This window comes from Myripristis murdjan, chromosome 24, assembly GCF_902150065.1.
Source record: "Myripristis murdjan chromosome 24, fMyrMur1.1, whole genome shotgun sequence".
Taxonomy (NCBI): Eukaryota; Metazoa; Chordata; class Actinopteri; order Holocentriformes; family Holocentridae; genus Myripristis; species Myripristis murdjan.
In genome coordinates, this window is record NC_044003.1 from 33113450 (window position 1) to 33126730 (window position 13281).

At 44.0% G+C, this 13281-nt stretch overlaps 1 protein-coding gene across 1 annotated transcript in view; it reads right to left on the minus strand.

Moving 5' to 3' along the window:
- Positions 1-13281, minus strand: part of nbas (NBAS subunit of NRZ tethering complex) — a 409584-nt gene that overhangs the window by 131832 nt on the left and 264471 nt on the right. Inside the window, 1 exon segment of the mRNA XM_030047740.1 lies at positions 10915-11165. Within this exon segment, the coding sequence (XP_029903600.1) occupies positions 10915-11165 (251 nt within the window).

The following is a 13281-nucleotide window of genomic DNA, read 5'->3' on the forward strand; positions in this document are numbered from 1 at the left end:
TGACCTACTGAGGGAAAAGAAAGCCTCTGCAGTGTGAAGTCAGGGTGCGTTACAACAAAAGTTGATGATGGTTTTCTTGCTGGATTTTTTGCTGAATCCCCTGCAGCAGACGCTGCCATAGCCAAAATGCACTACCCCCATTTAAATTAAAAAGATTCTTTGCGTTTTTGCTTCAATGACCGATCCTGTGTGAGTTCCGTCTAATAACGTATATATGCTTAAAATAATTTAAGCATGCTTAAAATAATACACTGATTCAACGACTCATTAATAATGCCAGTTTTAATGTCATATTTTATGTTGCAGCAGCCATTAGATAAACTTTCAGGCCCTGTCTACATGTACACGGGTATTTTTGAAAACATACAGTAGCTTTGTCTTTGCAATTTAGCCTTCCATCCACCTGTAAACTGCCAAATGTTTTGGAAAACTCCTTCCAGGATGAAGATTTTCGGAAACTGAGAGTATTTTGGCTCGTAACATCAGAGTGTGCACAGTTATTTCCTTTTGTTTCCATGGCAGATGTGGCTAAAATAGTGGTGGCTGTAACATTACTACAATGTTTTTGTGTTCACACAAATATACAGTTCTTCCACTATATTGAGGAACAGAGGCATCAGAATGTGCTATGGAGGTGACTGTCACATAATCCAACATTCTCAGGACACAGACAAAACCACTGTCACTGTTTCTGATGGGACCTGGGTGGACCTCTTATTGGTGGATAACTGTGAGAATGAATTGCTGAACAATGGTCAGTGAACTTCCATACGTCAAGGGCATCGCCGTTGTCTTTGAGAGAGCTGCTTCACTCACACATTGAAGTGTTTTTGTGTTTTGTGCTTTCATGTAGACAATTTTTTTAAATACAAATACTTGTGTGGACTGGATTTTTTTTTTTTTTTTGAGAACGAAGGAAAAATCCAGTTTAAAAAAAAAAAAAACCCACCCATGTAGGTATGGACTATGCCTCATACAAGATAAAAAAAAAATGTTCACATTCCTAGCCAAATATGTCACTCTTGCCCCATTTTATACTTGTGATGTCATGAATCTTTCATCTGGCTAACATTTAGATACAATTTACCCACATCATTTAAGGAGCAGCCAGATTACTACTAAATCCTTATGGAAATTTGTTGCGTTTCCCATACACAGTTGAAACACAATTGAAACAATTGTTTAGATTTTCATCAAGATTTTAAAATCTTGATGAAATGGCAAGTAGCCTGGCTTGCAGTCAGATATGGCAGAGAAAGAGATGATCCATGAGTGAATCTCTTCCAAATCATTTCTACTGAACAGCCTAACTACTGCTACTCCTACAGCATCATTCTTCCATTTTCCTATGGATGTTAATGGACATTTCTCAGCACTTGGGTTCGGTTGGTTGAGCCATGGTATTGTCAGAGGAGAATATATGAAATATGTGGCCTGTATAGCCTGATGCTTTCACACTTGGCCAGACCGCAGAACAATGCATCTCAGGACACCTCCAGAGATAGTGGGAGAGATCTGATTTAAATCCAGCCCCAGTGCTTCTTGCATGCATTTACACTTGGCACTTTACACTTAATAGAAGATTATTTAACCTTACAGAAAACTGAACTCTTCCTTCACTATAGTTCAGAAGAATGGCATGCATGCTGAAAACAAAAAAGGTATCTTCAGGTAATGCACAGTAGCACATATATCAAAGTAAAATTTATATTTTAATACCTATTCTATTTCTATACAATCAATTAATCAATCAAGAGGGAACCACACTTTAATTTCATTATTCAACCTGTTGTATAATGACAAATAAACTTCCTTGTATCCTTGTATCCTATTGCACGGGGTAAAAAGCATAATATTCAACATGTTGAACCCCGTCCATCAGTCCAGAATTCACAAAGTGACACTAACCAACAAAGGTCTATTTAACAGCACTGAAAGTTAAACATGGGAGAGGGGTAGTCTGTGCAAACTATACCATATCCATGTGAGTGCACTGATTTGATGTGCGAGGAAAGTGGTGGACTATGTACAAAATGCCATTACATGACAGAACTGCAGAACAAGGTTGCTGTACAGAAAAAAGAAGGGACAAGGTCAAAATGAATAACACAGAGCGTGTATGTTTAAGTAAGAGGTGGGTCCTGTGCGTGTCTGCATGCGAAGGGGTGTGTGTTTGGGTGTGTGTTTGTGTGTGTGTGTGTGTGTGTGTGTGTGTGTGTGTAAGCTTGTGGTGGGCTCTTGGTCTCCAGTGCAATCAAACATACATTACTGTGGCAACACCACAACCCGTCTGGGTTTTAAATATTTACACTGGTCTGCCTAGAGGGAGGGTCTTGTCAACTCTGCTCTGAATGCCTTTATACACACACACACACACACACACACACCAAAGAGAAATAGTCACTGCAGATAGGCAGATGGACACACACACTCCAGGTAACATGCAGTAACACATGTACAGTACAGGCCAAAAGTTTGGACACACCTTCTCATTGAATGCGTTTTCTTTATTTTCATGACTATTTACATTGTAGATTCTAACTGAAGGAATCAAAACTATGAATGAACACATGTGGAGTTATGTACTTAACAAAAAGCAGCAGACCCATCTCTAGAACAACTGTTAAGAGGAGACTGCGCCAATCAGGCCTTCATGGTCAAATAGCTGCTAGGAAACCACTGCTAAGGAGAGGCAACAAGCAGAAGAGATTTGTTTGGGCCAAGAAACACAAGGAATGGACATTAGACCAGTGGAAATCTGTGCTTTGGTCTGATGAGTCCAAATTTGAGATCTTTGCTTCCAACCGCCGTGTCTTTGTGAGACGCAGAAAAGGTGAACGGATGGATTCCACATGCCTGGTTCCCACTGTGAAGCATGGAGGAGGAGGTGTGATGGTGTGGGGGTGTTTTGCTGGTGACACTGTTGGGGATTTATTCAAAATTGAAGGCACACTGAACCAGCATGGCTACCACAGCATCCTGCAGCGACATGCCATCCCATCCGGTTTGCGTTTAGTTGGACCATCATTTATTTTTCAACAGGACAATGACCCCAAACACACCTCCAGGCTGTGTAAGGGCTATTTGACCAAGAAGGAGAGTGATGGAGTGCTGCGGCAGATGACCTGGCCTCCACAGTCACCGGACCTGAACCCAATCCAGATGGTTTGGGGTGAGCTGGACCGCAGAGTGAAGGCAAAGGGGCCAACAAGTGCTAAACACCTCTGGGAACTCCTTCAAGACTGTTGGAAAACCATTTCAGGTGACTACCTCTTGAAGCTCATCGAGAGAATGCCAAGAGTGTGCAAAGCAGTAATCAGAGCAAAGGGTGGCTATTTTGAAGAAACTAGAATATAAAACATGTTTTCAGTTATTTCACCTTTTTTTGTTAAGTACATAACTCCACGTGTTCATTCATCGTTTGGATTCCTTCAGTTAGAATCTACAATGTAAATAGTCATGAAAATAAAGAAAACGCATTGAATGAGAAGGTGTGTCCAAACTTTTGGCCTGTACTGTATACACTCTCTCTCTGTGCATGTGTGTGTGTCTCACCCTCTCAAACTCAGGCATCTTGTCCCACAGTTTCCTGAGAGCCCTCTCAGACAGTCACCTGATACTGTCTGAAATTGTGAATACTACGCGGATACCACCTGTCTCTATAGTGTCTGCATCACTCTCTGTCAGTGAGCCTGCGTGTATGTGCTTGTGTGCATGTGCTCTTTCCATGACTGTAAATAAGACAGTTTGAAAGTGTGTGTGTTTGTTAGAGTGAGTATTAGTAGAAGACAGCAGCTCTGGACTTACAACAGCCTGTGTGTGGATTTGTGTGATGAAGCATGAATGTGTGTAGTGCAATGTAAGCTGGAGTACAGCATGAGAGCCTGAGTGTGTACTACACGTTAGTTTGTGTTAGTGTCACAAAGTCTGTGCATGTGCTAGCATGTGGACGCTTTGTATGTGTTCAACTGTGTGTGTCTCTTTCTTTCTCTCTCTCTCTTTCTCTCTCTTTGTGTGTGTGTGTTTGTGTGTGTGTGTGTGTGTGTGTGTGTGTGTGTGCAAAAGTTATGGATCTGTGCAATTTTGTTAGGCTGTGGAACATAAATTGAGATGTGCACCTTGCAATGTGAACATCTCAGTGTTGATATGCATGATTCAGAGGTGTGTGTGTGTGTGTGTGTGTGTGTGTGTACGTGTATGTGTGTGTGTGTGTGTGTGTGTGTGTGTGTGTGTGTATTAAACACGTACATGTGTCACTGGCTCCGGTGGTATCAGGAGCAGAGGGAGGAAGTGAGGCGTGAAAACACAGCCGACATCCTGCTGACCTTTACTGAACTGGATGGAGAAGTGACACCGCCAGCAACCATGCGCTGCAAACTTTGAGCAACCCGGGGTGGGGGCGTCAGTGAAGGGTGGCATCCCTGGACATGATGTCCTTGGACATAAAAGCCCAAAGTCTATGTAACCAGCATCTTGCAGGAATGCTGTTGCTGTTTCAGGGGCTGCGCTTGTCAAGAGGATTGAAGGCTGATTTGTAGCCAGCAGAATTGTGTGCCTCTACAGTAAAACAGCTTCACTATTTACTCAATTTTACTGTCTCAATATACAGTACAGTGTTTGCTGATGCTTTTCAATTTGCAATTTTGATTTAGGCAAAGTGAGTTTAGGTTTTTCTTGATCTCCTCTGTATGTAGGCTATTTCACTTTATTTCACACATTAACTGCATAGCTTATGCAGTTGTAGCTTGTTAGCATGGCATGCCAAGGATTATGTCAGAAGGTGAAAAGAGGAAAGGGCTTCTATCTAATAAAGAGCTTTGGAGATCTTTCTCTTATCAGTTAGCTAGGAAAATGCTTGCTTTCATATTGTTGAAGTGCTAGTTCTCAGAAGCAAGATATTTTCACTAGTTTCACAGTTGGTTGGTTTTACCAAAGTCACAACAATAATGTTACTCTAGAGCAGGGGTCATCAAATACATTTGTCCAAGGGCTAGAATTCTTCTAAGAAGACACCAGGGAGGGCGAACTTTCAAATAACAAAATTAAAATTTATTTAGGCCTAATTAGCTTATTGCTGTTTAATTTGTTTGTTGTTTTGTTTTGTTTTGTTGTTTCTATTTGGTAGCCAATATAAGTGTGAATATTCCTAAAAACAAACAAACAAACAAACAAACAAAAAAACCATGGGAAATCCATAATAATAACTAGACAGTAGACACAGACCTCTACCAAGGAGACAGCTCACTGAGGAGTGATGGGTCAAACCTAAAATTCCAGAAGCATAATTGCAGAATGCACTCTTGATTAGCAGGAACTCTGACCAGCTTCACCTGACCAGCAGTAGCCTTCCGAATCATGTTCACTCAATCCAGTTGGAATGGATTACTGTAGAAAATGCAGCCCTATAACTTTTTTACTTCTTCTTTTTAGGGCCCTCGCCTATCTGACAGAGGGCCCTATTGTAATTGTAGCGTTTCTTTTTTTCCCCTTCATTATTATTATGTCTCTTTAACGCTTAATTTGACCCCCTAAACATGCTCCAAAACTCACCAAATTCGGCACGTACACCAGGTCTGGCGAAAAATTCGATAAAATCAAAAATTGAACCCCCTAGGTGCAAAAATGGGCTTGCTAGCACCACCTAGGGATGCAAAGGCAGCCGCTGCGGCCCTCAGGAATGTGACAGAAAGACCATACCAAAGCCGAAACGTAGATCTCATCAAGGCTGACATTTTTCGTGCTCGTGCCCCCCACCTAAAACCAACAGGAAGTCCACAATTTGCGTTTGAAAGTCACGTTTTCGCCCAAATTTTTACTTTGCAGGAAATCTATCTCCTCCCAGGGCGTAAATGGCAGCGGCTTGAAAATTTAATACATGACAGAGGACACAGTGCTTAACAAATGTTGCTCAAAACTTCATCATTACTCAATTCGTTTGGTAGATATAAGCCCTCAAAGTCAGAGTGTCCTCAACCACAGCCTCCACTTTTTCCCATGGACTGGTGTGAATAAGCAGGCACTTGGCCAGACACTTGGCACTAATTAGGCCCCTGCTGACTAAAGTACAACTCTGACAGCTTTCAAACCTATGCCGATGGAAAGAGGACGTAAATTCCTACAAAAATATGATAATTTGGTGTGGATTGGAAAAAGTTTGTGGCCACTGTGAAGACTTGTTTAACAGTTTTGGACTCTGGTGTGCTGTGCTCTGCACTCTGCCTGCTCTATTGTCACACCAGCTGCATGCTCATCCCCCACACACACCCACTGTGAGATCACAGAGGGAGCGGAAACACCTCTCAAACTCAAGCTCAGGGCGCCATCAGCTGGAGGAGCGCCGCTAGTGGCCAGCGAGGCACCGGCATCGAATGTACTACCGGTGGGTTTTTGTCAGCGTCGGGGGTGTGTGTGTGTGTGAGTGAGTGAGTGAGTGAGTAAGTGCGTGATAAAACACTGGAAAAAACGGACCATCCCCGACGGGCACAAGGGGGACACGGGGCATGGGTGCGAGGGCCCGTCCAACGCTTTCCTTTTTTTTTTTTTTTTTTTTTTTTTTTTTTTTTTTTTTTACAGATATTGACTCTCAGGAACTCTCAAATCTTGGTGGATGATGTACATAGTACAAAAGAATAATACTACATTACAAAATCTCCATTTTTAAATCTCCATTTTATCACGCTTTTAATCAGTTCAGTCATTTATCAGGTAAAAACCTCAATAATTTGTATTAACTGCAGCCCACATGGTCATGCTATTTATTTGTTTTGTTTTTTGCCTGTCTGTGTGTGTTGTGTGTGCTCACCACTGTCCTGGTTTATAGTCATCGGTGTATGCATGCATGTGTGTGCATGTTTCACTTCTCAAAAGAATGTTAACAATTTTGAGTTTTGTTTGTTCCAGCATTATCTTTCATTATATTACGATGTTGCATGACAGTCAGTAAATGTAGTTTATCTGTTGTCTGAAAGCAACATCAATACTCGTATGTGAGCAATCAATCATTTGGGGCAGCGTGACTCAGGAGGTAGAGCGCTAATCGGATGGTTCCCGGTTCGATCCTCGGCTCCTCCATAGTGCGTCAAAGTGTGTTTGAGCAAGATACTGTACCCCTCACCGCTCCTGATGGACAATTAGGCACCTTGCATGGTAGCCTCTGCCATCAGTGTGTGAATGTGTGTGTGAATGGGTGAACGTGAGGCAAACATTATAAAGCACTTTGAGTGGTCAGTAGACTAGAAAAACAGTAGAAATGCAGTCCATTTACCATCATGTCAAGACAGATACATTCAAGTCTTGAAGACTGATTTGACTCTATGGGCCCTATCTTGCGCCAGAGTCCCTAAACCCGTTATATGGGGATTTAGCATTGCGCAAGAGGCGTTCCCCTGCAAAAGCTGCTATCTTGCACACCTGCCGTTATCCGTAAAACACTTGCGCTACCCGCTATATTATGCATAGGCGTGTTTTGGGCGTTACGCCAGTTACACCAATCAGTGTGCCAGGTGCCATTGCCTTTAAGGACAGGGCATATATGTTATATATTATAGGCGAGTTAATTCGGGAGGTGGAGCCGCATGTGCACGTCCACATGTGTCCAAGTGGACGGGTCACAAGGTTGTACTGATTGACTAAAATCCCTGGGCCACACCACACACACACAAGAGGCAGAGGTGGAACTATGTGTGAACTGATTTATTGACAAGGTAGATTGGGCAAATAAAATATTAAAAATTAAAATATAGCACAGCTGCTGGCTTATGATAAAACAATAAAACACACTGGCGTAAGTGTCCAAGTTAAAACAGTCTTTCCTCTCAACAGTCTATATGAGTATTATACTCAGTCCATTCCAGCGGCGACCTGGTATCAGTCTGACTGTGTGCGTGGCGAGGCTCCGTCGGGGCGCGTATTGAAGCCGCCTGGGCGCGCTCTTGTAAAAGCCCAAACTTAGCAGGTGGTCCTGACCACCCGCTATCCGCTTTCCCTAAAGTGTGTGTTCAATAGGGCTGAACAATTTGGGAAAATAATCTAATTGTGATTTTTTCCCCCAATATTGCGATTGCGATTTAATATGCGATTTTTTATTTACAAACGGGCCTTAAGTCAGAGCTGAATGACTTCAGGCCGGTCGCCCTGACGTCACATGTGATGAAGACCATGGAGCGGCTGCTGCTACACCATCTGAGACCGCAGGTGAGTCATGCCCTCGACCCTCTGCAGTTTGCGTACCAGGAGAAGGTGGGAGTGGAGGACGCTATTGTCTACATGCTACACCGATCCCTCTCTCACCTGGACAGGGGCAGTGGTGCTGTGAGAATCACATTCCTGGATTTCTCCAGCGCCTTCAATACCATCCAGCCCCAGCTGCTCGGTCACAAACTGACTGTCATGGGAGTAGGCTCACACCTGACGGCATGGATCATGGACTATCTGACAGGCAGACCTCAGTATGTGCGACTGGGGGACTGCAGGTCAGACACTGTGATCAGCAGCACAGGAGCGCCGCAGGGGACTGTACTCTCTCCAGTCCTGTTCACCCTGTACACGTCGGACTTCCAGTACAGCTCGGAGTCCTGCCACGTGCAGAAGTTCGCGGACGACACGGCCATCGTGGGATGTATCAGCGGTGGACAGGAGGAGGAGTACAGGAAACTCATCCAGGACTTCGTAGCATGGTGTGGTTCCAACCACCTCCACCTGAACACCTCCAAGACAAAAGAAATGGTGGTGGACTTCAGGAGGACCAGGCCTCACCTGGAGCCCATAAGCATCAACGGTGCCTGTGTGGAAATGGTGCAGACCTATAAATACCTGGGAGTGCAGCTGGATGATAGACTGGACTGGACAGCCAACACTGAGGCTCTGTGCAGGAAAGGACAGAGCCGACTGTACTTCCTCAGGAGGCTGGCGTCCTTCAACATCTGCAAAAAACTGCTGCTGATGTTCTACCAGTCTGTTGTGGCGAGCGCCCTCTTCTATGCAGTGGTGTGCTGGGGAGGCAGCATCAAGAAGAGGGACGCCTCACGACTGGACAAACTGGTGAGGAAAGCGGGCTCTGTTGTGGGCACACAACTTGAGAGCCTGACATCTGTGGCAGAGCAACAGGCGCTGAGCAGGCTCCTGTCAATCATGGACAATCCACTGCATCCACTGCACAGCGCCACCACCAGGCAGAGGAGCAGCTTCAGTGACAGGCTGCTGTCACTGTCCTGCTCCACCGACAGACTGAGGAAATCATTCCTCCCCCACGCCATGCGGCTTTTTAACTCCACCCGGAGGAAATAACTCTCATTATACACACTCTGCATTACTGGTAGATAACACGTAAAGACTGGAGGGGAAGGGGTGATTCCATGAGGCTGGATCAAGTCTGACAGTTCCTGAATTCCCAGTACCGGGCGTCAGGTTCTGTCGACGGTCTTGGTCTCATGGTTTCACACTAACTCTGAACCTCGGTCGGAGCGTGTGTTCTTCAGGTTAGGTTATTTTCCACTGCTGTTTAAATTGTTAATACTTCTGTTTAAATTGTTCATATTTCTATTTTTTTTTTTTATAATCCTTGTTTATAGTGTTTATATTGCTTACTGCTATTTATAATGTGTATACTGTATATTTCCTCTAAATTTGCACATTGACCTACCTCTATGCACATTTTATACACCCATGCACACGGTTTTTTCTGTTTTGTTTTTTTTTGTTGCACATTGCTTTTTGCACACTGGCTTGTACTATAGATCTTATTCTGTTGTACTCAGATCTTATTCTGTTGTACTTAGATCTTATTCTTTATTTTTTTTATCTTTTTTATTTTATTTAATCTGTAATCTGTGGATACTGCTGAAAAACTGTGAATTTCCTGCGGGATGAATAAAGTATCTATCTACAGTATCTATCTATCTATCTATCTGTTGGCAGCAATGCTGTGCAGCCAGCACCATATTTGATGCGTTGTCTGCCGTGATACAGACATGTTTTTCCTTGTGGAGATCCCAGCTGTTGCGCAATGGCCTCTGGCTCAACGGAGCAGTCAGAAACTGACACAAGTGAGACTTTAGTCTCAAAGAGGAACAGCACGTTGGTGGTGTGGAATTATTTTGGTTTCAAAAAATATGTTGCGCTAACACTACGAACTTGTTCCAGCACTTAAAAAAATACCACAAAACCATATATGACAGTTGTCTGGCCAAAATGCCGAGCACCATTGCGCCTGGCAAGCCAAATACCTCAAGACAGGGATCACTGACCGAAATGTTTGAAAGTGTCACCCCGTGAAGTAGCAATGGTAGCACAGCATGCTCTGCAGCACAACACCTGCCGCTGCACAACATCTTTTTTGAAACCAAAATAATTCCACACCACCGACGTGCTGTTCCTCTTCGAGACTAAAGTCTCACTTGTGTCAGTTTCTGACTGCTCCGTTGAGCCAAAGGGCAGGATGGTTAAAGGGCAGGATGAAAAGTTGGTGCGGCTGAGAGCTCCAATCGCTGTAGCTCGCGTCTCGTGACCAACTTATAATCGCGCAAGTTGCGGTTAGGAAATCGCATTTTATCATATCGCCATATTATCGCAAATGCAATTAATCGTTCAGCCCTAGTACTCAAGATAGCAATTTTAGGGATAGCGCATAAAACACGCCCACGGACACACCTCCAGGCGCAAACAACGGAGTCGGCATAATGTATAGCGGGTAGCGTGGGCGCAAGATACTGTTTAGGGATAGCGGAAGCTCCTAAATGCGCAATTCACGGGTAGTGGGTAGTGGCAGCGGATAGCGGGTGGCACAAGATAGGGCCCTATGTCTTCACATTTTAAGCTATAAACAGGGTGGTGTTAAGTCTTTCTAGTAACACAGTGCATATGATCTTCTCATCTACATCACACTGACCAGAAAATACAAAACCCTCTTTGTCTCACCATCGGCGACAGCCCGGAGCTTCTTAAGCAGTTTGACATGGCAGTCTGGTTTGATGTGGGTGGTGACATAGGGCTTGCAGCCTGCAGCATCCAGTAAAGTGTAGTAGTAGAGCAGGCGGCCAAGGTCAGTTCCCTCCACGCTGGGTAGAACATACTTAGTCATGTGACTGTAAAAGGCCTGAGGGTTGCTCTTCAAAGTCTCAAACAGGCCCAGTGACTCAGTCCGGGATTCGATGTCCTTTGTGGAGAGACTGGGTGAGGAGGAGAGGGAGGGGGTGACAGAAAGCATGAGAGAAGCAAAAGAAAAGTGTGAGTACTGCTAAATACTGCCAATTCAAAACATTCCATAATGTAACTGTGTCCATGACATTTTCAAACAAGACCATTTAGCAATTCCCTGTCACGAAATGTGACACAAGTGTAATTCTATCACCCAGCTTTTACATTTTGTACATGTGTTACTGAGGTGGGTCTGCTGCAACCAGACTGTGAAAATCTGTGCTGAAACCTACAGTATTCAGTGATTTGCTCCAGTTTTGTACTGCTTAGCTTTTTGAAAGCATGTTTTGCCGGAGAACTAAAAGTTAACAGCAGCGGGTGGTCTGTAGGATGAGAGGACAAGAGAAGGGAGCACACCAGCAAGAGGAGAAATAAAAAAAAAAAAAAAAAACTAGAGAAAATGTCAAAACAAGGCAAAACTCAAAGGAAGAAAAAGGCATAAACAAAGAGAAGCAGCAGTAGTCACTGAGGGCTCTGAGCAATCTGTGAATATGACTATGAGCATGTTTATCAGTCTGAGCAGAAAGACATCAAAAGTGAGAGGATTTCCTCTGGGCTCTCAATCAGAATCACATAAGGAGCATTTCACCAATAAATACAAAATAATTTTTAAAGATAATATATTAAATTCACTTGAATTGTGGCTTGCAAGATAAACAAATTTGGTAGTACCTGATGTGGTAATTCAGCTGTAATTGTTACATTCACTGATATACAGTTGGACAGGGTAGTCTCCAGGGTAATTTCCAATGGGATTATTTAATGTTTATTTTCCATGCCTGCATTGCTGAGCCAGCATCTTTGAAAAACCAAACTCCAGACTGAATGCCGGTCAGGCCAACTGCTAGTTTAAGGTCATTAGTTCAAGGAGCAAGTCTGCCTCTCTCAGATGGAAATCTGTTGTACTGACCCCTATTCTGCCCTTTGCCATTGCCCAATACCCCCAGGCACAACAAGATATCATCTTTCTGTTTTGAGCTCTCGCTCTCTATATATCTATCTATTTATCTATCTATCTAGATAGATAGATAGATAGATAGATAAGGCCCGTTTCCACCAGAATGTTCCTGGTAGTATTTGGGGGGCAGGGGCTACTACAGGAACGTCCTCTCGCTCGGCCCTCTCAACTGCTGTGTCTCCACTGAGAGGGCCGAGTAGGAGGAAGGTTCCTGTAAAGTTACCGGGCGGTTGCATGACCGGGGCATCAAAATGCATGTTGTTAAAAAAGCCTGTTGTTAGCGTTAGCTAACGTCCGCTAAAGCTAACGTTAGCGCCCCTAAAAATGCCAGCTAAAAAGTGTGTTGTTAGCGTTAGCTAACGTCCGCTAAAGCTAACGTTAGCGCCCCTAAAAATGCCAGCTAAACAGTGTGTTGTTAGTGTTAGCTACCATGTTAGCGTTAGCTTGGTAGTGTTGGCCGTGTTGCTAGGGACGCATGCTTGTTGACATCACATCGCGCCATGAGGAAACCCAGGAGTTTTTTCGGGGCTGCTCAGAGTCTCTACCCCGAGGCAGGGCCGTTTTTTAGCCTCTGTAAAGGTTCCGGAACTCTCTCCTTCGGGGTACTTCCGGCGGTGGAGACACGCGACAACGGCCACGGTACCGTAAAATTACCCCGAAGTTCCTGCGGTGGAAACGGGCCTATAGATAGATAGATACACATACACATATAGATAGATAGATAGATAGATAGATAGATAGATAGATAGATAGACACTGCAGACCAATGGCGGCTGGCCCATATGGGGCGCTGGGGCGCCGCCCCTCCAGATGTGGAGGGGAAAAATCTCTAATGTATATATTTACATATTTTATCATCAGTGTCAGTTTTACTTAATAGTGTGTGTCTACATGCAATCTGAATCATTTAAACAACATTTACACCAACTGACTCATTCAATCAGTAGTGAATTTCCTCCCACAGACTGTATCATTTCTCTTTCGTGGCGCTCGTCAAAGCGCCCCAGACCTGCAGCTAAATAGCCAATCCGGTTATGGTTGCTAGGGGAAAATGATGAATAATTGGCCAATCAACGTCGCCAAATTTAGGGGCGCTGGAAATGTCGCCCCTACGTCCACGTAAAATGCGT